Raw genomic sequence first — 25663 nt, forward strand, 5'->3', positions numbered from 1 at the left:
AAATACAACAGATGAAACGGTGCAATTGTGTTTTGCTGTAAAATTGCTAAACTGACTTGTTTGGCCTTTATTGAAACTGATGTTTACCTACGTAAGCCTTGGAGAAAAAAAAAATGCTGCCACTATGGTTGGGAGGTTGGTTCTGACCTCCTTGCGCTCCTGTGGTGCAGCTGCACTTGGACTCCCTCAGCATGACCCATGGGGACAGATGGGGGAAGGGTGGAAATGAACTGTCTTTATCTTTGTCCTGTCTGGCTGGCTGGCTGGCTGATAAACAGTGATGAGACAGAATGTCCTGTCACCATGCTGGTTTGAGGATGGATGACCTAACCATCCCGTGGGGGCAGACCATGTCATTGTCATAGTGCTTCACCATCCTTGTCATGGAGTTGACATAACAAGGATGCTCATCCATACCGTACCTGGCTTTTCATAGTAACCTCTTCACTGCTGCCTGTTTAAGATTTTAGCCTGGATTTCTTTGTGTGAAATGGATCCAAATCCTTTCCTATGTATTCCTATTTATTTTTATCCTCTCATTCATCTCCTCTTTGCCTGGCTGGGATGTTTTATCTCCTTCCACTTTCAGTTTTTCTCAGTCACATTACGCCACACAGTCCAATATACCGAAGGGCTTGAGAAAGCCATTATTCTTCCACTTGTGTTAAAAATGGTCCATTTACATTGATTGTTGTGATCAATATAAACCAGTGGCGCTATTGATCACACATTTGTCTGTCTCTATAAAGCCATTAGTTTTTTACAGATTGTTTGGTTGTTTGTATGAGAGGAAAGACCAAATTTTCACCAATCACTACTTTTGCATTTGTCTAACAAGTATTTTATTTATACCTCCAAGTTGCTGAATTCTCACTTTCCTTTCCTGCAGATCCAGCATCAATGAACCAGTGGGCTCACTCTGTCTAACTCTTGTTATCTACTGCCACCTAGTGGTGCTGTGAAGACTACATCTATCTTGCAATGGGTGTATCAGTCATTGTAATAAATAATAAAATCTGGCTTGCGGCTTTAGGTACCTATTGTGTGTATATTCACATGTATGTCAGTGTCATCCAACATCCAAATAATATGAAAAGGCCTAAAGCTACTGTATGTGGGAGGATGAGCTGATTTTTATTAAAATGTGTATTTTTTATTTTATTTTATTTATTTATTTAGTTCTATAGGTTTATAACGTCCAAGACAAAAGACAAAGAGAGGATTTGAATGATTTGTGTTAAGAGCCAGACTGCGAATGCCTCTCCACAGGTTGTCTCACACATTTGAACTTAACACAGGAGCCCGCTGATTTGTTAGGGGAGCCAGCACACCTCCCCTTCCCCCGTAGAGACTCATTGTAATTTGAGTCTGGCTTGCAGCTGTTTTTCACTCTCAAACACCCTGGATGTCGTTTCTCATCTGCTTCAGTGGCTGTCAAATGTCATTTCCCCTTGGATTCCAACTCTCTTTGAAAATCTCATTTTCTTTTTTCCCGCAGCCAATAGGAGGCGCTCATTGCCTTCAGGTTTGCTATGCCAAGAGCCCCCGCCTGGACCCTCAGCCTTTTCCGCCAAATTCCATGAGCAGACTTGCAATTCTTCCAGGAGGCCGACGGCATGCTGAAATCTGGAAAGCATTAAACAACCTGCTGGTGGAGGGGACTGGGGAAGGAAAGGTGGGGGCGGACGAGGGAGAGACAGGGGAAGTAAAAAGTGGGGGATGGGGGAGAGGAGGAACAGAATGCATAATTGTTCATCTACCGCCTTTTGCTTGGCTGTGCTCCCATTCTCCTCCCATATACACATGTAAGACCCCCACCCCACAATCCGGACCACTCCCCAGAGTCACCCCAACCCAAGTTGCCCCAACATTTTTCTTTTATGTTTGCAGCAGTATTTTGCAAGTATTTTTTATGGGTCATAAACAAACAGGCGTTTCTGCCATGCAGTTTTGTGCTGAGGGAGAGAGGTGGTGGAGTGTGTGGGTGTGGTGTGTGTCTGTGTGTGTGTGTGAGAGAGAGAGAGAGAGAGGGAGAGAGAGAGAGCATGTGTGGAGTTGTTTGCTAGCACAGAGCTGGGAGGCGAGTGCCACGGTTGAAAGCCCCAAGTGTGTGTTTGTGGTTGGGAGTGAGAAAGAAGAACTGGATGCCATCCAGACATCTTTTCCCAGGCTTTGATACACATATCTCTGACCAAATGTATGCACAGTATATCTGGGAGGGCATACTGTACCCGAGCGAGAGGGCCCGCCTTTGTGAACATGTATGTCATCTGAATTCTGCCGAGATAAGTTTTCAGAGTGATGAAGCCCACAGAGAGAGGGAGAGAGTGAGAAAGAAAGAAAAAAAAGAAAGAAAGAAAGGCAAAACAAATGTTCACAGTTTAACTTCCAGCCAAATACAATCTATGTCTTTTTTCATTGTATATAGCATTGTTTATTTCCAAAAGCTTTAGCCTTCTCTTATCATCTGCCGGAATAATAGTCTGTCCATATTAATTTCAAATCAGAGTCATTATTCATGTATATCCGTTATGCATTCAATAAAGACTCCTCTGCTCGACTGTTTCTCTTCCTGTACTGAGAGCCATGGCTGGTGTGTTATTGATTAAATCTCAGCATTTATTGCAAGAGTAATTTCTCTTTGCTTTTCAAGTGCTCTAGTTGAGTCTCCAAAGGTTTAAAAGACAAAACTAAATAGGGGATAGTCAAACTAACTAACTAAATCATTATCAAAACATTTTCCCTTTGTATCCTCAAAGATAGGCCATGGTATTCCTCTAGGATTGCAGAAGAGAGCACAACGGATATTGGTGTTAACAGGAGCAGGGAACATAAACATTCCAGTACCCAGCATTGACCCCTTGACCCCTGAACTCTGGATCTGCAGGGATGGCAGCAGGAGACCACACACACGTGGTGGGGGGAGGAACAGCAAGGACGCAAAGCTTCTCCGGTGTCCTCCCTTTAGAAAGTTTCGGATGCCTGTGCTGAGGATTGTGAAAAATCGCCCCGTCCACTAAACATCGGTGGAGTCTCTTCCCTCTCAGGGACTGTTGCTTACGCAGGTAACTCAGATTCAGGGTATGGCTTTCTCAGATGGAAAAGTTAGTCCGGGGGAAACTTTGCTCCTGTCTCACTCATTCTTCTCCAGCCCTTGTGCAATGAGCAGTTTCCTTTATAAATCTGGAGATTGTGTCATAACGTTTTTGGGAAAGGCTCAAATCTTCTGTTTTAAATGTGTTTTTCCATCCAGCACAGCCAGAATTGCTAAATCAGCCTTAAACACAGCAGGAATAAAACCATGTAGTCAGTCGAATTTTATTGTTCTTTTTTGCTATGAATGAACAAACAGCTGACCTTTATATTCTGATAGGTTTAAACAACATTCTGTCTCTTTTTGATGTAGGTATTTTCAATTTATGGCAAATCATCTTCATACTAACTTCCAGAATAATGTTTTAGATTGAATCTACCATTTTCCGTATGAGTCCAAGTGTCCAGCACTAAAATCTCAATGTAGTCGACTCATTTTTGCCACAATCATAGAAACAATGAATCATCTGCTTATTTTCCATTCTCTCTCCTTCTGTCTGTGTAATGCTGTTTCTAACCCTGTCTCACTCCACTGAAGAGAAGAGCAGTTACTGCAGCCATGTGCGTCCCCAGGAGGCCTGGCCTGGCCCGCACTGAGCCATGACCACATCGGATGGGGCTGGGGGCTTCGCTGCTCCTACCCCCTCCCCTGTGCCAGAGGCTGTTTCCCCTCCAAGGCCTGTCTATGGCTGGCTGACACTGAAGGCATGATAGCACTCTGTGTACCCCCACACACACTCATACTCCTCCACGTAGCCACATAGTTAAAAAAAAAAAAAAATCAAACATCAAATTTAAAGGCCTGTTCCACCCTAAATAAATTAACAGGTCTTTAAAAAAAATGGAGGGCGGATCAGAAACTGACATTGTTTCTTGTGTGATTTTTTTTTTTTTTTTTTAGGGTGTAATTTCATTTTTCCGCCAAACCTGATGCACATAGAGAACAGCAGCCACTAGAAGATACCTTAAAGGACGGTACTGGTGATTTCCCATGTTTAGCAGAATATCTACAAAATTCTTCATGTTTCTGCTTGTTGTATTTTAGAAGTATTTTATATATTATTATTTTTTCTTCCTTTTACCCAGTCATTGGTTTCCATTTATTCCGCTATAATATAAAAATAAACTTTCAATGATTTAAAACTTCTGAGGTATTCCATCACCGTAATAAAGTCGTCCACCTTAGTTTTCCTAAAAGCAGCTCCAATGTTGCATTGTTGGGGTCATTACTCAAAAAAATGTAGTATACATTACTTGTTTCTTTAAAAAATAGTTTAAAAAGTTAGTTTCTCCCTGTGGAAAGTAATTTGTTACATTACTTATGTGTTATTCTGCAACATCGCCTGAGATATATTGTCACGTAATTGCCAGTTAACAATATAACGTTAAACCTTACATTTGCCCACGTATCGGCACAAATCCCCATCCTAATATGAAGGACATACACAAGATGTTTCTTTAATAAAGTAGCACCACAAAGCTGACAGAAAAGCCGGTGAAAAGCAGCCCATTTGATGTGGCGTTCACAGCGGTGGTTAGTTGTTTCTGGCCTTAGCACAGCTGCACCTTACTGTCACATTCTTCTCTTTTTTGTGCAACAAATTGAAAGTATTGTGCATATCTTCACCGCTCAAAAATTGTAGACTGCTCTGCCATTTTGTCCTATCTCCCACCCAAACTCTAGCCAAAGTGAGTTGGCGACTCGCAAGAGGTCACATGACTGTTGCACAAGAATGCATGAAGACACGTTGGACTGTTTTTCCTATCCTCCCATTATGCAGATAATTGAAGAACTTATGGAGCGTAAGAAACACCACAATTTGATTTGTAACTGTAATGTGATTACTGAATTCAGGAACAGTAACTCTTTACTTTACTGCATTACAGACGAATATAATGTGATTAAAGTAATGCATTACCCCCAACACAAGTGGAGTGAGACTATCCCTCCACCAGAAAATAATCCCCGCAAAGAAATATTTGCTTTACACAACAAATGATTAGTTCCATGGTTTATGAATGGTGAAGACTTTGTTAGTTGCAGAAGCAGAATATTAAGGTTGGAGTTTAACCCAAAAATTCAACTTTGAAAACTGAGGGATTTTGATTATATGTTGTGAAATCTTTAGCATCCCCCACATGATTTGCAAAATAGTTTGTTGCAGTGTAAATAAACTGTAGTAAATAAGACAAAGACTCTAAATCACCAGCGATGTCCTTTAAACATGACCTCTGCAAAAGTTAGGGTTGATGAAGTAAGGACAGTTTAGACTCAAATGACAAAAACTTAATAATACTGCTTTTGCACGATATCAGAGAGATCAGAAATCCTGACAAATTGTCTTGAAGACTCGAGTGTTCATACGTTCATTCAAATTGTTGCAGAATTGCCAAAGCTAACAACGACACACATTCATAGCATAATGGAACCACTAGCCATTTATACTAATCAATATAATAAATGTGTATAAAAGTGTAGAGAACCTTATATCAACTATTTAGAGTTACAGGTAGTGTTACTGGCATTTCTTCCATAATGAACTCCATGATTGTTCCACGTGGAAGATGTGTGGCAATGTGGGGAAAATTGTGCAGAATCCTGAGTTTCCAAGTAGTAAATATGACTAGGGAGAAGACATGAATATTTTTTTTTTAATATTGCTGCAAACTGATGAGTGCACAAAGGAGCTCTTGCTGATTTATGACAATAAAACTGGACTGCTGACGCTTCTGTTTTACAATGCTGATTGTTCTTTTCTTTTATTAAACATTATTATTATTTTAGCAGGTTGGACACAAAATGCAATAAAATATGCAACATCAATCAACAAAACAACACCAGGAACACAATGTAAATTGCCAGTCCAAAGTGTTCATGTGTCTGGAATTTCCCTTTAAGCGTTTATGAAGATCATCTTTCATACCATGTATTTTTGATATTATACAGTTTTCACACATAAATATTTTACACCGAATCTACAAAAGATCCTACGCAACTGAAATAAGAAAAAAAAATCCCATTTATCCTTGAATATAGCCCATTTCAGTGGAACATTTAAAGACTTTATGAATGAATGGAGATAGCCAGGGTCGATAAAAAGGGGCCTTAGATGTTGATCACACAGTAAGTTTACATCTCCGCCAGTATAGACATGGCACCATCCCAGCAGAGGCCATATGTCCATACAATACCCTCGTTGTTTGGCAGACACTGCATGCCCACTGTGGAGGGAGACGTCTAAAGCTGACCAGGAAGTGAGGGATCACACAGGGTCACTTCCCATAGGCCAATGTTAAACTTTGACCTGCAAGTCTTTCTTCAACTTAATCTTCCTCCTCTGCTGTCATAATGAGCAGTAGCCTGCTAGTCCCATTCATTCGCTGCAGGGGGAGAAGGAACTGAAGGGCATACATTCACTGAGGCTGATGTTCTTTTCAGAAAATATGTTGATTTATAGCAATGATTGCATGTCTTTAAGTGGTTCCTTTCATTCAACACATTTCATTCATTCTGCACCTCTTTTATTTTTCACGATCAAAGGCTATATTTTCATATTGGCCTTGAATGTACAAAAGTAGTCTGCTGAACATCAGTATGTTCTGCCCAAGTAATTTCAGCTTTTAAAAATTCCCATTTCAGCTTTAGATTAAAGGTCTATGGGAGGGAATTGTTCCTGCGAACAAGTGTCAAAAAGGACTGAGGAAACTGAGGACTGCATAGCTACATGATGACATCACCTCAAAAAAGTTCTGACTTTGTGGCTAAATTGAAGGGTGTTTAAACTCTCCAATCCCCCATTCACATCTTACTTCAGACTTGGCCCTGCAAGATGAGGGGCTGGGTTCTGGCCTCTGTGCATTCCTCCATCAGCTTTATAAGGCACACAGTGTCCGCTGTTCACATAGGGCAAACCACAGTAATTTCATAGTGCGCCCACTAATATCAACGCTGGCGGAGCCAATCAGACAGACTTTTCCATTACAGGCCATCACCTTCCTGTTTTTAAACCTCTTTTGTACGGGACCTCCGGATCAGTTGTGGAAACACTACAAAAACGTAAAGGCTTGTTCATTTTCCTCCCCAAATCTCAATGGTTTCATAAATCAGGGTGTGTCTGGAGATAGAAAACAGCTTCAGGGAGAAGAGCCCCAGAGCAGTGTATACACATGTGGGGAGATGATTTTAAAATGTACTGCACTGGGTGTTGGTCATCCATTTAACAACTCCGTCATCCCGTTTGTGCTCCCCTCCCTCTGGCTGCGGTTCCCCCGAGGGCTGAGCTGGAGAGGAGAGGGGAAAAGTCCAGCAGACACTGGCTCTCTCCATCGTCCTACAGGCCAGGCTATGACTCTCCTCCTCCTCCGCAACCATGGGACCTGTTAAGTTTACACAGCCAATCAGAGCTGGAAGACCATAGACAGGCGCAATATGTGTATCTAGGCGTGTGTGTGTGTGAGTGAGTGTGTGAGTGAGTATGCTGGGTTGGGTTGTGTTTATTTCATTCTTTCTAATAATTCGGTGACTAAATTATGAACGATGCACATCTGCACAAATGTAACAGTTGAAGGCTTCACTTTATAGCACGCACACCCAGTATGAGTTCAGGAACAGCATAGTGACTAGAGAGCAGTTTTGTAAATGTTGACACTCACATATCAAAATGTCAAAGTATGAACTAAACGTTCAGTCAAAGTCAAACCCTGGATTAGAACCAATGTCATAAAACAATACAAATTTTTGAAAATAAATGATTGTTACAATGTAAACACAGAAATTGTGTCCGCTGCTTCTCTCAGTCTTCTGTGTCTGACATCTGTGTGTGTGTTTGTGTAGATAAATGATAATGATAAATGCTCTTTGCTAAGCCAATAAATGTTACAATAAAACACACACAGCTCCAGTGAGCCTCAAAAACACTGCTCCACAGCCATCTGATCTCTCCAGCAACCCTAACGTTCACGCGCGGATACATGTTTCTCTCTGCAACGGGCAGATTTAAACTTGAGATTTAAATCTATCGGTGGTGTTTATTTTAAACATAAACACACGGTGTTGGACAGTTTGCATGTGATATAGAAGCATGTCTGCCTGGCTCTCAATGTGGAGAGTGCAGCTGAGCATGAGGCCACCTCCTGGCTTTATACTGCATCAGACGATTGCCTCTTGGCAGTGAATCTAGCATGGTAAAGCCTGGTTAAAGCCCTCTCCGCCCTTCCCATCTGTAGCTGTTTACTGTGATTGACAGATCGCGAGGATGCTCACAGAGGCAGAGAAAGTTGCACCAGATCCAACTCAAGTCATGCAGTGCCTCATTCACACTACAGACTCCAGAAAGACATCATGTTGACAGTGTAAACCTCAAGGTTTATGGGAGCGGGGCCTGCGTGAGCCCATGTGGGGCGTGGAGATGTGCGTGCACGCGCCTGTTTGAGCGGCTGCAGTGAGTGAGTGAGGGCAAGCTCGTGTGTGCATCAGAGAGAGAGATGGAACGAATAGAAAAGGAATGCTTAAGTAATCATCGAAAGTGCATTTTCACTGTTCTGCTGCTGCATGCTCCAGCTGTGCTGCAGCTCGGGGCCAGCCAGGAAGAGCTGGTGGGGGAGTGTTTTGGGAGGGAGTCAGAGTGAAGTCAACATGCCACTGGCCCCTGGGATGGGAGGGACACTAAGAGGGGATAGGAGAGACACCCAGCCCACTCTTACAGCTTCATCCAATTCTCGATGGAGCTATTCATCAGTCGTGCAAAACTGTCCAACACAGCAGTCTGGTACACTGTGCTCATGCGGCGCTACAACTTTTAACACAACCAAACTTTGCCCCCCTCTCTTACACAGACACACACACACACATAGCCACACATAATGAGAGTGAGTCATATTTAGAGAGCACTGTGTGAGTGCCTGGCCCTGCGTGCTTGGGATGCTTTGGGTGTGACCAGGGTGGCCTGTGTGTATGTGTGTGTGTGTGTGTTGAGGTCCCTCCAGCTGCCTGTCGTCTGTTGCCTGTCCCATCCGTCCTCAGTGGGGGAGGAGAGCCAGCCAGACAGCGAGTAAAGCAGACACCACGTTCACATTGCAGAGGAAAGGCTACTCAATGGAAAGAAATACTGATTGGATTAGGAATTTCCTGGTCACAACCAGTTCCACAAGGAAATTTGGTCACTGGTCATTTTCGTGTCTTTAAATGCCATGCTGCAGCGCTGATAATCTCACAGTGCTCATTAAAAGTCTAAATGAATAAACCACAAAAAGTAAAATTCAATAAGGGCATTGAGCAGGCTGGCAGTCGGCGAGAAATAATTTGTCACAGAGATACAGTTAACTGAAGAGGTGAAACAGTTTTACCGTCACCACCACCGAGTTTCCAGTTTTTCACCAAGTTTCCAGTCATCCAGTGTACAACAATTACACTGCAGTCAGTCTGGTGATTCTCAGGACGAGGCCGGTTCGGCCCACTCCCTCCTCCCACAGCCATGTGTGTAGTTTTTACAGACTGGAGATCTACAAACCTAACCATGACCTCAGAGAATTAAATGTTCTCCTTGGAAAACCCCAGCGTCCCTGAAGTTGCATTGTAGGTTGTCCAAGTACAGCTGCATTGTGTGACTGTGTGTGTACTTTTTGAGTTGATTTGTGTATGCTGCGTAGCGAGAAGAGAGAAGAGAGAGAGTGAGAGAGAGAAAGAGACAGATTCTTGTGGCTAGAAATGTGTGACTTTCTTCAAAGAGCATATTTCATAGTTCTGTAGCTCATGCCTGTGACTTTGTGACTGTTTTCATGTTATGTAGCCTACATATGTTTGTACTTGTGGGACTTACAGTACTATACGTGCGGTTATTAAGCCCAATAGACTTACTGTACATTAAGTCTTGCAGGAGCCCAGCTCTTTTAACAAGGCTGAAGTTGAGCTATAGGCACACTGTAATGAGAGCCCAGGTAATTGTTTTGAAAGGGTAACTTTATAATGGAAAAAAAAAAAAAAAAAAAAAACAACCCCTGTTTCCAATTAAGTCCGTCCACCCCAACCCCCAACCCCCCACAACTGTGAAAAAAAAAAAAAAAAAAAAGTCATGGGTTGAATCTGAACTGCCATGCTATATTTTCTTCTCTGAGTTCACTGCTTGCCTTACAGCATATGGCCGAGCATGGGATTTAATATAATTTTTCCGCTTGCACACGCTAAACCTCTTGGAGAATGGCTAAGGCCGTTATTTAGAAAGTCACACTTCTCTAAGCCTTTTTATTTATTCAAAGGAGGAACAGCCGAAGCAGGAACAATCCTGAGTGCTGGAAATGTAAAGAAATGTTTTTTTTTTTTTTTTTTCATTCTTTGCAAATGGTACTTGTTTTTAACCACACCCTTTTAAAAAAAATGGTCATGAAAGGTTGAAACTCATTACATAAAGGAACGGAGAGTAACACATGTTTTCAAACACTCACATGGGTGGGGGAGCAGGCCAAGGTCTCATCTGGAATGCATAAAGCATAACAATACATCCCAACATCGCTCATTGCTTTGGATCAAGAGTGAGGTTAGGCTGGGCTGGGAGTGGGTGAGATCTGCTATGCCTTAAATCCTCCTGGAGTACTATAGGCTGATCCCATATTCCACTGCTGTCTCTGTAGACCAAATTGTTCTTCCTCCCCTAGTTCTGTAGTTGTACTTTTTTTTTTTTTTTTTTTCATTCCACAGGTGAGGGCCTGTTTAATTGGGACTTTTAAGCGTCTTAGGGACATTTTTGAAGATCCACCAATCCTCACTAAAAGGGGGTGTTTAAGAGTTTCATTTAGGATTAGATTTAGGGTTAGGCAAAAATCTTAATTTGCAAGATATGTCTTTTTCTGAATTTTTAACGATAGCGTGGATGATGAGCAATATCTTTAATGGTTTTGTACAATTTCCATAGATCACTTCATAAACACAGCGTGGCTAGTGCAGTAATACCTTTTTTCCTTGGAGTTTCTGGTGATTCATTTCTCTGAGTAGTGATTTGTAGTGAGTGATCTGACTTCCTTTTTCTGTTCCGCCATGGCAGCTATTGCCTCACATGTGATCTACCCTTCTTCTGTTTACTCCACAAAACCACTGTTGCTGGAGACACTGAACGCATCACTTCCTGCACACAGAAGGGTTTCCTTGGAAAAAAAAAAAAAAAAAAAAAAAACCTGCACGTCACTAGGTGTATCAAACAGCCATCGTAGAAAATACCAAAGCTTTTCATGAACTATGTATTGCTTAAATCTCTACTGCGTCATAGAAATTGTCAAGTGAATTGCAAAACCGACTTAATAATTAATCAAAATGTCACAGATCATTACTGCAAGGGTTAGCATAAGAGTTAAGCTTTGGCACATGTTCATCCTGTTCTGGTTAGAGAATGGATGAATGTAGGTCATGGAAGATTATCTGACAAGTATATTAACACAATTTGGGTTAGGGTTTGGCGGTGAGTTTGTGCTTGTTTATGTTTTCCATGTGTCGTCATGCATTATGGGAATTAAAGCACGCGCTGCACATGCATCTCTGTCTCTGCCAGATTTTATTCACCTGTCTTTGCATCTTTCACTCTGCCACTGAGAGGAGCTGTCAGTGGGTGTGTCCTGGCTGTTGCGTGAGTTGCTGCTCCGGGCTGCCGTCCAGACCAATAGTGACGGTTGAGCGCACACAGGACAGATTCACTACTGCAAGACAGGCGCTGCTGTTTGACCACAGTTTCCCCTGGCCAGGCCACCATACACACAGTCACCAGGCTAACTATCCCACGTGCCTCCCCATGATCTAAAGCCCAACCAAACTTTGACCATCCATTTTCCTCGGCAAACGCCAATGGGAAACCCAAACACTGTGCAGAATAAGGACATCTCTCTCTTGGTGTTGAGTAGCCGCAGCTGTGTGACTCATAACTTCAAGCAATGACCCCGATCCATGCAGAGATAAAACTCGAGCCTGTTTAGCAGCTTGCGTAAAGATAACAGCATTCACGTTCTCCTTTACCTCCTTCCTCTCACATAACAGCAGCCCCTGAGCTAATGGAGGAAGCTAATATCCATTGTCCCACCCTCCAGCTGTTTCATGCAAACCCTCAGATTCATGAGCAAGTGTAGCCAAATGTACAGACCTCCTGATGACCTCAGGATACTCATCACTGTCAGAGCTATACTGGCCAGCACTTACCATGTCCACATATCTCACCTCAGAATGTAAATGAGCTTGGTGCTAAGTGTTTACATTGGCCAGCTGTAGCCTTTGACCCCTGTAGCAGCTCTGCAGAGCATTCATGGGAAGCTATCACAAACGCACGCCCGGGCAAGCACAGTAATAGCCGGTCATAATCAGCTCCTTATTCCCCAGGTAGACCCATTTCACAGCAGCGACAAGGTGTTGGCAACACTTCAAGAGAAAATATTTGCTGGCACAACACCTTCCTTGGCAGAAACTTCTTTGGCTGCTCGCGAAGGAAGTGTAGCACTGTTAGCTGTCAAAAGGAGCATAAATACGCTGCTTGGAAAAGATAACGTAGTAGCAGGAATGAGTTTTCAGAAAAAACACCGATAAGAAGAAGGCGAAGATTTTTTCACTGGAAATGCGTGGGATTTTCACAGCCAATCTCAAAACAAGATCACTCATGACCATCATTCTTTTTCTTGCGGCTCCTCCAGGTGAAGTCATTTTTATAACCCTTTATTGCAAGCATGTATCATACACGTCATGTACCATACTACAATACAATATACTATGCGATGTCATGTGCATACACATATTTCATGTCCCTACATCATACGCATTTACAACATCATAAACCATACTTTGTCAAATACGCTTACACTCACACTCAAGCCCGAGGCTGTTTTAGAGCCATCAATTCACTTGACCAAATGAAAAACTTACAAACATGAAGAGTGTTTGAAACAGCTCAGACATTCATCCATAGATAACAGAGCCTGTGTAGAAATCAGAGAGGGGCAATTCAAATTTGACTCTTTCATAACATTTTATTGCCTCATTACAACCACCCAAGGCCAGCATCACCCTGGTTTTAAGCAACAGTTTGTCTGCTAGTCTTGCCTATTGGGGATGTGTATGCTGATGACATCGACTCCAACAGGAAGCCAGGGGCTAATGATTAACATATGTTTAGGATCACTGGGGTGCCACAATCTGGAGCTCGTCATGGCATATGTCTGTGATTTATTTGGTTGTTGTTGCTTCTCAGAGAGGGGCAGGCCCAGGTCTAAAGTGAATCACTCTCCCCTCTCAAATATCTCGGCCTGCTTTATCTGATTTAGCTCCCCGCCAATGGAGATCTTCAGCTTGGTCACGGTCAGTTTTGCAGCTTCAGAGTTTGAACAGAGAGAGATGAAACAGGGCATGCAAAGCACAGATGCTTTAATGCGATCCTGCTTTATGATTTTTGCATGGACCTGCATACTATTTTATTCTTTCACACACAGCAGAGGGTTTTTGACGGGCTGATAGTGCAACCTTTTAAAGATAGGTTGCAGACAGAGTGCATTGGAATGCGATGACTGGGATTTTTTTTAAGCATGTGAGGCTAGCCCCTGAACTTTTGTGTTTGTCTGTCTATTTATATGTTTGTGTGTATGTGTGATTATGTGTAAAAGAACATGTACGTGAGGTGTGTGTATATGTGTGTTTGTGCCTGGTGCATGTCAGCATTCACTCCCCTATCAGTGCCATTGTGTGCGAACAGAGTTTAACACGGTCTTGCAAAGTGTGTCAGCCTGTTGCTGTAGCTGGGGCTGGGTCCTCCCCTGATCCTCCCATGGCCCCTCCTGCCTGCTCTGTGGGCTGTTATCTGATAGTCACCAAGTGGCGAAACACAAACACTCAGGACAGCACAATGAGGTTGGTTCAGCCCCGGAGGATAGGGCACCACGAGGAAGAAGCCGCGGACATCCTGGAAAGCAGAGAGCATCACAACAACAAAATGTCACTGTCAGTGGAAAAAGACTTTCACTGTCTATGAGAACACTGAATCATATATCTGATACTGCATTCTGATCACAGACAGGCCATACTGAGCCGAGCTATAACAGAAGTAAGAGGCTCTGTGAAATATTCACTGCCTTAACTGTGTGCTTTCACAGAACATTCCTGATTTTAGATAGCAAGCGTTTCCAGCTTTGGGGACTCAGAGATGTCCAGTTAGATGACATAAGGAATATTTTCTCGACACGCCTGAGGGGCGTAGTAAGCATCTCCTGATGACATTTGACCAGGCTGACTTCAGAGCTTGAGTGTTTCCTCTTGTTTTGGCAGTGGGTTCCAGAGGTGAAAAGAGCAATGGGGCGTTCCACCATCACTTCATATCCCCATATGTAAAACTGCCTGCCAGCTGTCCCACTAAGACATCTTGTAGCCAGCCAGGCGAGGCTCATGTCCAAAATCAATCAAAACCTGTTCCCTAATCATTTTTATGCTTCCCTGAGTTTCATTCCTGCACATCCGAGCTGTCCCTAGCAGTCACTGAGCCACTCCCTCTGATGGAGCTCAGTGTCTTTTGGGCTGGGCTTGAACTGTAAGCATCTTGCGACACTGAGGTCTGTTCCTGTAAAATTGTCTCATTCTGATACAAGCCTGAACTTGACTTTGATAGGAGCACTGGTGCCAGACCAGCCAAAATGACTTTCGCTTTCGCCTCTCAAAGACAGTATACCATCTCAACATTAAGGCGATTTGTTGAAAGGTTGCATAATCCCAGCTGTAAGTGAATTAGGGAGGGAGAAAGTGGAGAAAAATAGGGAGGGAGAAAGCACACTTGATGACATCTGCAAACCTCCCAGTATCTTGACTGCAATGGATGTGCTTTATAATAAATATAACTTCAAGTTCTGCAAACTTCTTTTGGTTAAATGAGAGTGGAAAAGTTGAGATATGTTCAAAAAATGTATTTATGTGAATATGGATGTTTATTATATTGCATATTGTATATTGTATATGTATGTTGTATAGTATTGTAAGCCTATGCCGACTGGGCACCATTATACACGTTATACACATTATGTATGTATATATCTATATAATCTATATCTATATCTACCTCTCTCTATATATATAGCAAGAGAGAGAGAGAGAGAGAGAGAGAGAGATGCTGCCAGTCTTCATCAGGACATTTCTGCAAACTAGATTTCTAATCTCAGTGAGGCTCTCCAGGCTAAATAATGGTTAAATAAGTGAATAAAATCAAATTGCATGTCTGTAACAGATTTAGTACACATCTGCCATGATATTTCATGCCCTCGCAACTGATTCATACTTCAGATGTTCAGATAGGCCATGAAATGTCAAAGAGTGTGCTTTTAGTAATTTCCTTGCATGTGTCTCATCTGTGTCCTGATGCATTCCTCTCTGGGCATGTCCGTTTTTGAAATTTCATCTACAACTTCACGTCAATGACAGCAACTGCAGTTATTAGTGGTGAGCTGCTCCAGCCCTGTTTGCTTTGTAATCCCTCACTTTGAAAAGAAGACGTGCCGTGTGTTTTCATTCAGTTGGTTTATGGGAAATGACAGAGTCTGTGTGGGTGATTTCCAGCACTATCAGTCATGTATGAAGTCATAACTTTTCAGGGTCATGGTTGAGTTGACACCAACAGCACAGGGTAATCAGTCAAAGAGATTGGCACTAATAGCCAGACAGGACAAAAGGAGAGGAACCACACACACAAATCCTTTAATTTAGAATATCCTCACAATCACTGGGGTTTTTGGTGATGCATGTCCTCACACCATATTGAAATATTTAAGCTATCACAAAACAACTGGTAACAGTGATTCACCAGGAGAAAATTTATCACAACTGTATTATTCTGCAGTGTTTATTTGTGGTAGGTGAGTAACAGGACTGGATTGTTTGTGGAGCGTGAGACCACCAGGACATTTATAGCCTCTATACACACCTGCTGCAGCTGGGTCAGGCAGAGTAGACCTCTCATCCTGCTGCTGCTGCTGCTGCTGGCACTGTCCGTCCCCTGACCACTACCCCAATTACATCTTCATAAACAGCAACAAAGTACAGCTGAGTGCTCGGCTGACTGTCAAAGAGCTCCCTCTCTCTCCCTCATCCAGTTCTGCCAGTACACAAGGCAGTGCCTTGCCCGGCATCCCGCAGCCAGCCCCGGCACTGGCCTACAGTTCCTCCCCTCGCGTGTTTACAAACACAGACCACAGGAATCCACCTGATGTGCCAAGCTGGGAGGCAGCGCTGCGAGGAAGAGAGAGAGGATCAGGGAGTTCTGTGCCCTCACCACAAAGCTGTGTGCCCTTTCTGCAGCAGCTGGTTCACAATCACACTCCAATCTTGGTGCGTTCAAAAGTTGCAAATATGTGGCTGCACTATTGTCACTGCTGTCACTTTTGTTGTTTATGTTTTGGTTTAGTTTACAACTTGGTCACTTGTAATGAAATGGCCTGAAACCACAGTGTAATGAGGGATAAAGAACCATGGAAGACTGTGGTGGTGACCGCCTCGATCATGGTCACTCATCCTTGAACTTAATATGCTTGTAGGTCCAAGTTGTTCCATCAATTTAGCGTGACTGCAATGGCGCACCATGTTAACTCCCTTTGGTGTTGGGTGAAATCTCCCGCTCTCCCTGGACGCAGGAGTAAACAGAAGGCCTGTTTCACACACACCGGCATTCTGGGCATACCGCGGGGCCTCTGGAGGGCTGGTCTGTTAACACACAAACACACACACACACACATGCAAGCACTCACACATACATGCAGGGTGTGTGGACAGTGTGCCGCTGGACACATGTGTTTTATGGAGCTCAGCCAGTCAGTGGAGGTCAGCAGAGCTGTCCAGCCCCATTCAACCACCTGGAACAGAACGAAGTGTCTTCCTGACTCAACTTATGCAATAACTCCACTTAGAGTTTAAGGTGTGGCCTGCAAACAATCAAAGATACACTGAATATACAAAAAATATTAGGGATATCTAACTTAGGAGTTGCACAGTATACTTAGTATTAATATTATTTTTTTTCTTTTTATTTTACAGACTGGACATGAAACACATACAATTACACTGTATACACAAAAGATGAAGATGAATATGGAACAAAAGATCCTTGAAAATCTTCATGGTGTCGCTCATCATATTATACACTGTTACACATAATCAAGTAAGGAGTTCAAATATGAAGTCTAAAAACTATTCGAACCAACTAAATCAGGTTGGAGTTCTCATCGTCCCATTCATAGCAATTTTATCTTTAGCAGCAAGACAGCCCAATGTTACAAATCTAATTTTACTTACAGGAACCCCTTTTATTTTGTCTCCTAGAATGCCTAATGAAAGACATTTAGGAACATCTGCAAGGGCATTTGTTACCACTGACCAGAGGGTATTCACTGCAAAGCACTATGTATCAGGGTACACACAGGCACAGTGGACTTTGTGCCTAATATTTTGTAAACTGAATCCCTTAGAAAAACCCATTTTTGAACTGCTATTATAAATAAATAAACTACAGCTATAAAGTATATATCACATGAATATTAGTTATTTTGTTAAGGGGTGTAAAAGAAAGAATATGAGGCATGCTTTGGATGCAGAGGCAGTCACCCATTAAATTTTAATGGCTGATTGTTGAGTTTATTTTAATACTCTGAGCTTGAATTTTTAAGTTTGCTCAGCTCGGAATATTGCCATATTGTACTATTCTCCACACTATCCTTTGGATTCTAGTAAAATCACGGGGTTAGGCTACCACAAGGGAAAAAAAGAAAGCAAGCGGGGAAAAAAAGGAAAAGTTTTGGAGCGGGCTGCTGGTGACGTGCAGGGCCTGCAGGGCGGTGTTCTCAGGCACAGAAAGAGCCTGACTGGGGTGTGTGAGCCACATCTGGAATAGTAGCTATAGAGGAAGAGTCCACGGAGCAGACTTCAGTGATAGTTGCCCAACTCTTCACTTCAACACTAATTTTTCACGGGACAAATCTCTCGTCTTACCTTTTTGTAAGTTGGACTATCGTGGAGCGCTTTTACTTTCGTTTTTCTCACTGAGCTGCGTGTTTTGTTGACTTTTCCTCTCTCTCATACAATAGGAATTCACTCCTGGACTTTGTATCGACCTTGGATTTATGAGTCAGATATATATATATTTTGCCGTTTTGACTTAGTGAATCGGGGATGTACCCGTCAAGTTATGTTCCGATAGCAACATTAGGAATAAAGGGATAATGGCTCAGTCTCATGCATGGCGGCACTACGCTGGATGTTTTCCATGCAGATGGGCTGAGGTGTTTTCCAGCAGCGTGCGTTACTCACCAGGGATCACATAGGACTCAGTCGTCGCTTTAATTTCATGCCTTAAAACTGATCCTCTCTTTCCCGTGTATTGTTTTACTTCTTACGTAACCTTGCTCAGCCGCAGTTTGTGTGTTTTAATTGTTTGTTAATTATTTTCGACTTTTAAACACGTTCGAAAGTTCCATTTCCGGACATCAACATGAAGTCGATTTATTATTACTACTATTATTAACGAGCCCAGTCAACACTGAACATTTTAGTTCCACCAGGAAGAAATTATAGTCCTCCCTTCATGCTTTTTACGTTTCAACGTAAGGCGATACTTTTCAAACTGAGGTAAACATTGTGGTTGGGGCAGCTGCGGGGAAACAGCGCCATCTGGTGGCGAGACGCGCTAATAGCTGTACATCCGACCGGGGTTTCGGTGGTAAGCTCATGTGGCATGACTGCAGTTCTCCTTTCTCGTGTTTTCCTGCAGATCTACTTGAAAATGCTGCTCATCCTTCTTGGGGTGCTGATTTTGCACCTTATCATCCTCGTCCTCCTCTTTGTGTCAACAGCGGCCAATGTAAGTTGAAGTCTTCTTACTGTTTTTCAGTTCAGTTTTGAAACTTGTTCAGGACAGAATTTGGCGATTATATGGGTAAATTGGTGCATGAATTCTTGATGTCTGGTTGTTGACTGTATGGATGCTGCAGACAGTATTACATGCATCTGTGTGGTTGTGTTTACAAGGCCTGGACTGTAGGTGGGAGTAGCAGCACAGATCTGTGGTACAATTGCCTCACAACTAATGGAGGCTACCACTGCAGACCAGCCAGCAATGAAGGTTAGTGAGAATTAACCGGTCTCTGCTGCTGAAAGACAAATTATATGATGCAGAAATTTACAGCTTTGGTATGGGACAGCTAATTCAGGCTCTCCGTCAGTATAAACCCATGCATTTCTGTCTTCCTTTTAGACTGGATCCAGGCAGTGCAAGCCCTCATGGTCCTGTCTGTGCTCTTCTGCTTCTTCTCCCTCATTGCCTTTGTGTATCAGCTGTTCAGACTGGTCAAGGGTGGACGCTTCTTCTTCACCGCCATCTTCCAGATTTTGGCCAGTGAGTATGACTTCATCACACCCTGACAGGTCACACCCTGACCAGATGTGGGAGGCGGCCTATGTGCTGTCAGAAAGTTGTGATGTTTGCTTTCTCTTACACACCATCAATTAAAAACCATCACAAACTCTTTCTCCGTCTCTCTCTCTTTCTCTCTCTTTCACCATTTACTGCTGCGTCTCTTCTTTCCCCCATCTTCCTCTCCTGTCCTCTTTCCAGGTCTGTTTGTGATGTGTGGGGCGATCATCTACACTGTGATGGGTCCACAGGGGGACTCAAGTGCATCTTATGGCTATGCCTACGTGTTGGCCTGGGTGGCTTTCCCTCTCTGTCTCATCAGTGGGCTCATTTATATCGTCCTGAGGAAGAGAGAATGAGGGTGAGGAAGACCAGGAGGGGTAGTTTGGATACCCCTCACCACAACGCCGCACTGTGCCTACTGCCCACAGACCATAGACTGACATCCCAACAGCGCAACAAAAGTGCATGTGTCACTTGAGCAGCCTTAAACACCAAATGGAGACACCCATCACTGCTGGAGACACTGTTTTTGCTCTGTTTCAGTGTCACTTTTGTCACCATCATGACAAAAATAATAGATTCATTTTGCATGCCGGCTGTCAAAACAGGGAAATGTAGGGAAATCATGAATGATCTGACAGCATAGTTTGCATAATCAAACACTAGACATTTTCCTAGTGGTGACAGGGTGATGTCAATCTAGAAAATGCAGGTGACATATTGACTTTTGTTGCATACTGGTACTATACTTTCACGAATCCATCATGTGTGATATCAAAGACAAGAAATCCTGCCTTGTTTCAGTCCAAAGATGTACATAGTGTCTGTGGTTTTTAGACATATTTATAACATTTTTACATACCATTTGTACATAGTGTTGTCAAGTTATGTTGTCATGCTCATTTACGTGATAGAGCTTGTGTCTTTCACGATTCATACAGCTGTGCCAAAGAAATATCGCTTCAACATCCCAAATATCAAGCCTTGTAATTGTTTTCATCAATTTTGACTGTCCAATGCTTCAGACAATGTGCCTTAACCTGGAATATCTGTGTCTTTTGAAGGAAATGAGAAAATCCTCTGAATTCAGCAAATAGGAAGTGTTAATAAACAAAATGAAGTTATTCTGAATTGTCGTTGTACTTGATATGGCAAATAGAAATTGTTTTGCATTTTCTACTCTAGTTTTGAGAAATGGTGCTTTTTTAAAAACTTGTATTCTTGAAATGTATAGCCTACTTTGTGTTGCCATAACATTGTTAGCAAATGTCTTGTGTCCTGTGATCAGTTTGCTTTGTACAAACCCAAGTTTGTTTTTTTCTTTTGTCAATATTCTTCTAAATAAACCATTGAAAGAAATTGTGCTCCTTGTTAGAATGGATACTTCCTTAAAGTGATCGACTTGGCAGAACAGGCGGCCTCCTAAGTTAGCGGCATTTAGTCTGGTTGCTCCACCCCATAGCGCAACACAGACCGAGCATTTCTGGTTCAGTTGTGTCAGTGTGAACCAATGCACAGTGAGCATCGTGCACGCTGGGGCCACTGAATGATGAAAGTCTCTGAAGTTGCCTTTCTCAGACATGTTGCAGTAGAGAAATTGAACCACTGGGTGGAGCTGCAGAACATGCAACTCTCTCCAGCGCCTCAAGAACAGACTCTCATTCACCCAGAGAGAATAAGCTCAGTGATGTAATCTCTAAAGCTGTTGTGTTTGGCAAGACCAAGAATTCAATTTGAAGTGTACATTGTGACTGGATGAGGTAAAGACTGGATATCAGAGTGAACAAGTGAAATTTTATCTTTAAAAAATACTGCACGGCTTCCATATCATGCAGATTGTATAATATCTGCATGGCTTTAAATGAAATGATTCCACAACATATTATTAGTATTTAGTAAATATCATAGTAAGGTAACTTTTCAAGCACCTGTACAATAAGTACTGTGGGCTCAAAAAGTCAGAGACCCCTATCAAGAATGGTTTGTTCTCCATTTATCAAAATCTAACAAGACCTATTTTTACTCAGGTGATACCGGTAATTCTAGAATACAATATCTAAAAAATAGTAGAAATAAATGTTTGAGAAGTGCGCTTTAGAAAATGAATATGTCTGAATGTCTTGTTTGCACAACATTTGGTAGGGTTTTGTTTTGTTTTGAAACCAATACGTAATGTGTTTCATTAAAATGTTAACACAGAATTATGCTGCGGAGAATTGTTTTTGTTTTTGAACAACTGATACCAGATGTATTAGTTAGTAGTTTTTGTTGTTTATTGTTCCTACTATAGGAGTTAACTCTGAAAAAGGGCTTCCTTTGAAAAATATTTTCCAATTGTTTATAACAACATCAAAAGAGTGCAGCAAAGCAGTTTGGGACCGCAGTGTTCCCCTTAGAGCTGAAAACCATCCCAGTGCTGAATAGCAGCTAAACTGAGCAGGCATTACAATGCACACTTGAGAGGATTTTACATAAGAAGTCATTTCCATCCAAGACAAAGCTACAGTGAGTACAACATCGGAACACCAGTAAATCAAGATAAAATGTTTATGAGACAAAGCAGCATCTGCATTCAGGATACAAAGCCCACTGAGACGGCCTACATAGTGAGAGTTAAAAGACAACACAAACTGCAGCCTTAGTGGTACAGCAGCCGCTTCCAAACCACTTCTTCCATGACAAAGCAAGTCTAAATGTTAACATGTTTAACAATACCGCTGTTCAGAGGAGGGAAAGGAAAAATTGAACACATGAATCAAAGTTTGAACCTTGTGACTGTTTTAGCTCATATGAGGAGACAGCTGCATAAAACTTACAGACAAACATAATGATGTAAATATTCATGTGGGGGACTGCTCTGGAGTTGGCAACTTGCAGAGGATCAACTACACACTGACAAAAGAGGACCACTCTGTTCTGCAGAAACATGCCAATCCCTTCTGAAATTGCTGCTCAAATTGTTTGGAAGTGGAATCATTTTCCAACAGGATAATGACCCTAAACATGCACTGAAAGCTCTGCCAGGCCTGTTTGAGCTCCGAAGAAGAGCAAGAAACGCTGAGTTGCTTGGATTTCCCTGCACAGTCACCAGACGTCAACCTCGCAGAACCTCTTTGTGACATTTGAAAAGGAAAATGATGAAACATACTGTTACATCACAACACGCTCCCTGGGACAAAGAGTCCTGGCATGTAGATCCTTAAATTCTGAAAAAAAAAAAAAAAAATGTAGAATAGATGTCAGACAGTATGCAAGCTGTGAATAAGGCAGACATGGACATTTTGTACCATATAGAGAAGAGTGGGGTAAATAGTGCCAATTTTTACTTAAAGTGCCTTTAAAGAGAGGGGATTACAGTAATGCCTCCAACTAAAATATGCACATATAGTTTAAGATGTTGTGCATCCCTGGGAACAATCACTTTGGATCTTAAATAAACTGTTTGAGAAATATAGCTTTTGAAAAAAAAGTGGTTTTGTGGCACAACTTGCCCCTGGTGCGGGGTAAATTGTGCCATTAGAGAGAATACACTGGGGTAAATTGTGCCATTGATAATTGAAGTAAAACAGGTCATTTTAATCTCACAAATGATAATGCTATATAAAAGCAAAGCAAATTCAATACAAAATTATTTATTTAACATTTATTTCTTATTTTAACAAGATCACAGGCCACTTTTCTATAACAAGGCCTAGCGCCACATGAACACATACCCAGAACAAAATAAAAATGAGCACCTGCAAATCATCTTCATCTGAATCTGAATAGTTTTAATGATCAAAGGTAAGAAGACAATGTACAATAACAATAAAATACAATAAAGTAATATATAGTATATAATCACAAGTTGTGCCACTGGCACAATTTACCCCAGGCACTTTGGCACAAATTACCCCAAGCCCACCATTTTGAGAAAAAATGCATCCCCCAGCTGTTCTGAGCTAACATCATGCTAACTGTATAGACTCATGGTGTAGCTTACTAAAGTACTAAAACCTGTGTGAACTGTTTTCAAGGTATTCTATAATTGTTCAAACACAGCAATCAAAAAACCTTGATAATGGAAATTTTACTTTGGAGGGCAAAAAAATGTTTTTTGAACTTAAATGTGCTTACCTCTCAAGCCATGTGTCTCCCTTCTTTGTAGGATGAGTGAAATGGATGCCTCTTCAAAAATATGTGGTCATATGACCAACTTCTTCTATGGTTTTCTAGATAACAGGGGTGGCACTACTTGCCCCTTGGCGCAAATTACCCCACTCTCCCCTACTGAGAAATTTTGACTTTCACTAAATGCAACCAAACTTTCTGACACATAGTGAACAAACATGTTTGAGAAATATCTTTTTTTTTTTTTTTTAGGATAAATGATGATTCAGAAGAACTCTTGGCTGTCAACGCAGATGTTTGGACCCCACTTTATGTCCATTTCTTTCTAGCCACCCAAACTGTAAACAAACATGTTTCTTTGAACACAGACACCACCGTCTGGCTGCAACTTGAGGACTTGCCTATCAAAATGCTGGAAACTTGGCGCTCCATGCAGACGCTAAATGTCTCAGCAGAGATGTGGTTGCGGAAAAATGTCTCAACAGCATTTCTAGGAGTAAAAGCAAATAAAATATCAATACAAAAAGCAGACATGTTTTGCTCACCCGCCACTGTGCAGGATAGTGGAGCTTTTCAGAGAACACTGAGATCTCTCGTCAGCCTAACAAGTTTCCCCGACAGATTCTCCCTGCTGTCTTACATATCAAATGACTTATAAACAGAAAACTGATGGCATGAAAATATGCTTGCTTGGGTTTTGATGCCAGTTTAATTAAGAATTCTGTATTCTGATCAGGCGGGTCATGGCTGTTCTGTGAAGCAGACACATGCTAAGTGGTAGTCATCTGTTCAGCTCAGTGCTGGCGCTTACAGTATATTAGTCATCCAAGCAAAGATGTGGTTTAAAGTAAGTTAATGTAAAATAGGTGGACACAGAGTTTAGGAAGGAGCAGAGGAAGCTATAGTCCACTGTGATGGCATTTCGTTTTCTTCTCCAGCCCTGGGAAAAGCCTATCTGATACATTTTGACCACCTTGACCCCTTAGAATGTCCAAAACTAAGTGTAAATCAGCTCTAAAGGTTTAATTATACATTTTAAATGCCAGGAGAGCATGTTACCTGACCCCCCTAGCATTCATGTGTCCTTTCCTCATACATATTTTCTTGTGTTTATTGAACTCATCCCTGCAACTCTTTAACACACCTGGAATACTTTTGGTCCCATATATATTTATATATTCATCTCTATATGCTGTGAACTACACAGTATGTTTGCAATTTTTCTACCATAATCCATAATCATTTTCTGTACACTAACTCGAATTCATTGCAGCAAGGTCAATCAACAAAATGATCAGACAATGTCCATCTGCGATCTGAAAAATATTTAGAGCTACCATTTCCTGAAATTCCACTAGGTGGTGACTGTTCCACACTTTCTGTGTACTGCAATACATGTCCGTGGGTGTTATTTATTTATTTATTTATTTATTTAGGCAGCAGGTACCAACCATGTATAGGCTGTTATTTGAGACATATGGTATGGAACAGGCATGTGGTATAGCACCCGTACCGAAGGTGATACAATCTCCCATTTTAGCTCTTGTTTAAAATGTACAGTACTGCGGTAATGTGACGCTAATCCTCTCTCCTATATCCCTCTCAGAAGTTGGCACTACAGTGGATTATTGGAAAAGGATTTTGCCTTTGATCAAGAGGAGTTTAGGATGTCTTTTACTTCACATCAGAGACAGTTTATGAATGTCAATGTTAGTATTCACACTGGGAAAAAAAAAACTCACTGAAATTTCTGACATCATTGTCAGAAATGTCATTCCCAGATGAAATACAGTCGGTCCTATGAGATGACCCAGAATCTGAATAGCACTAATTTTCAATGAATAACAACCAAAAAAAAAAAAAAAAAAAAAAAAAAAAACAACCTTTTGACACAGTTTTATATGGAATTGTTTCAGGATCTTATGACAATATTGTGCATGAGAAAATATTTTGCCACTGTTAAGCCACTTCCAGTAATATATGCGTAAATGGAAAATGAACTGATTGGTTGATATACTTTGTTATACCAAGAAAAAGAGTTTGATACATTCTTTCTCTCT

General features: G+C 41.8%; 1 protein-coding gene across 1 annotated transcript; it reads left to right on the forward strand.

The window, feature by feature from the left end:
• Window positions 1-17928: 17928 nt before the first annotated feature.
• Window positions 17929-20852, forward strand: pmp22a (peripheral myelin protein 22a). Its single transcript, XM_030056893.1, has 5 exons — window positions 17929-18076; window positions 18849-18938; window positions 19106-19199; window positions 19332-19472; window positions 19692-20852. Exons 2-5 carry the CDS (start codon window positions 18861-18863, stop codon window positions 19847-19849), a joined length of 471 nt encoding a protein of 156 aa, XP_029912753.1. The 5' UTR covers window positions 17929-18076; window positions 18849-18860; the 3' UTR covers window positions 19850-20852.
• The last annotated feature ends 4811 nt before the right edge of the window (window positions 20853-25663 follow it).

This window comes from Myripristis murdjan, chromosome 8 (genome assembly GCF_902150065.1).
Source record: "Myripristis murdjan chromosome 8, fMyrMur1.1, whole genome shotgun sequence".
NCBI lineage: Eukaryota > Metazoa > Chordata > Actinopteri > Holocentriformes > Holocentridae > Myripristis > Myripristis murdjan.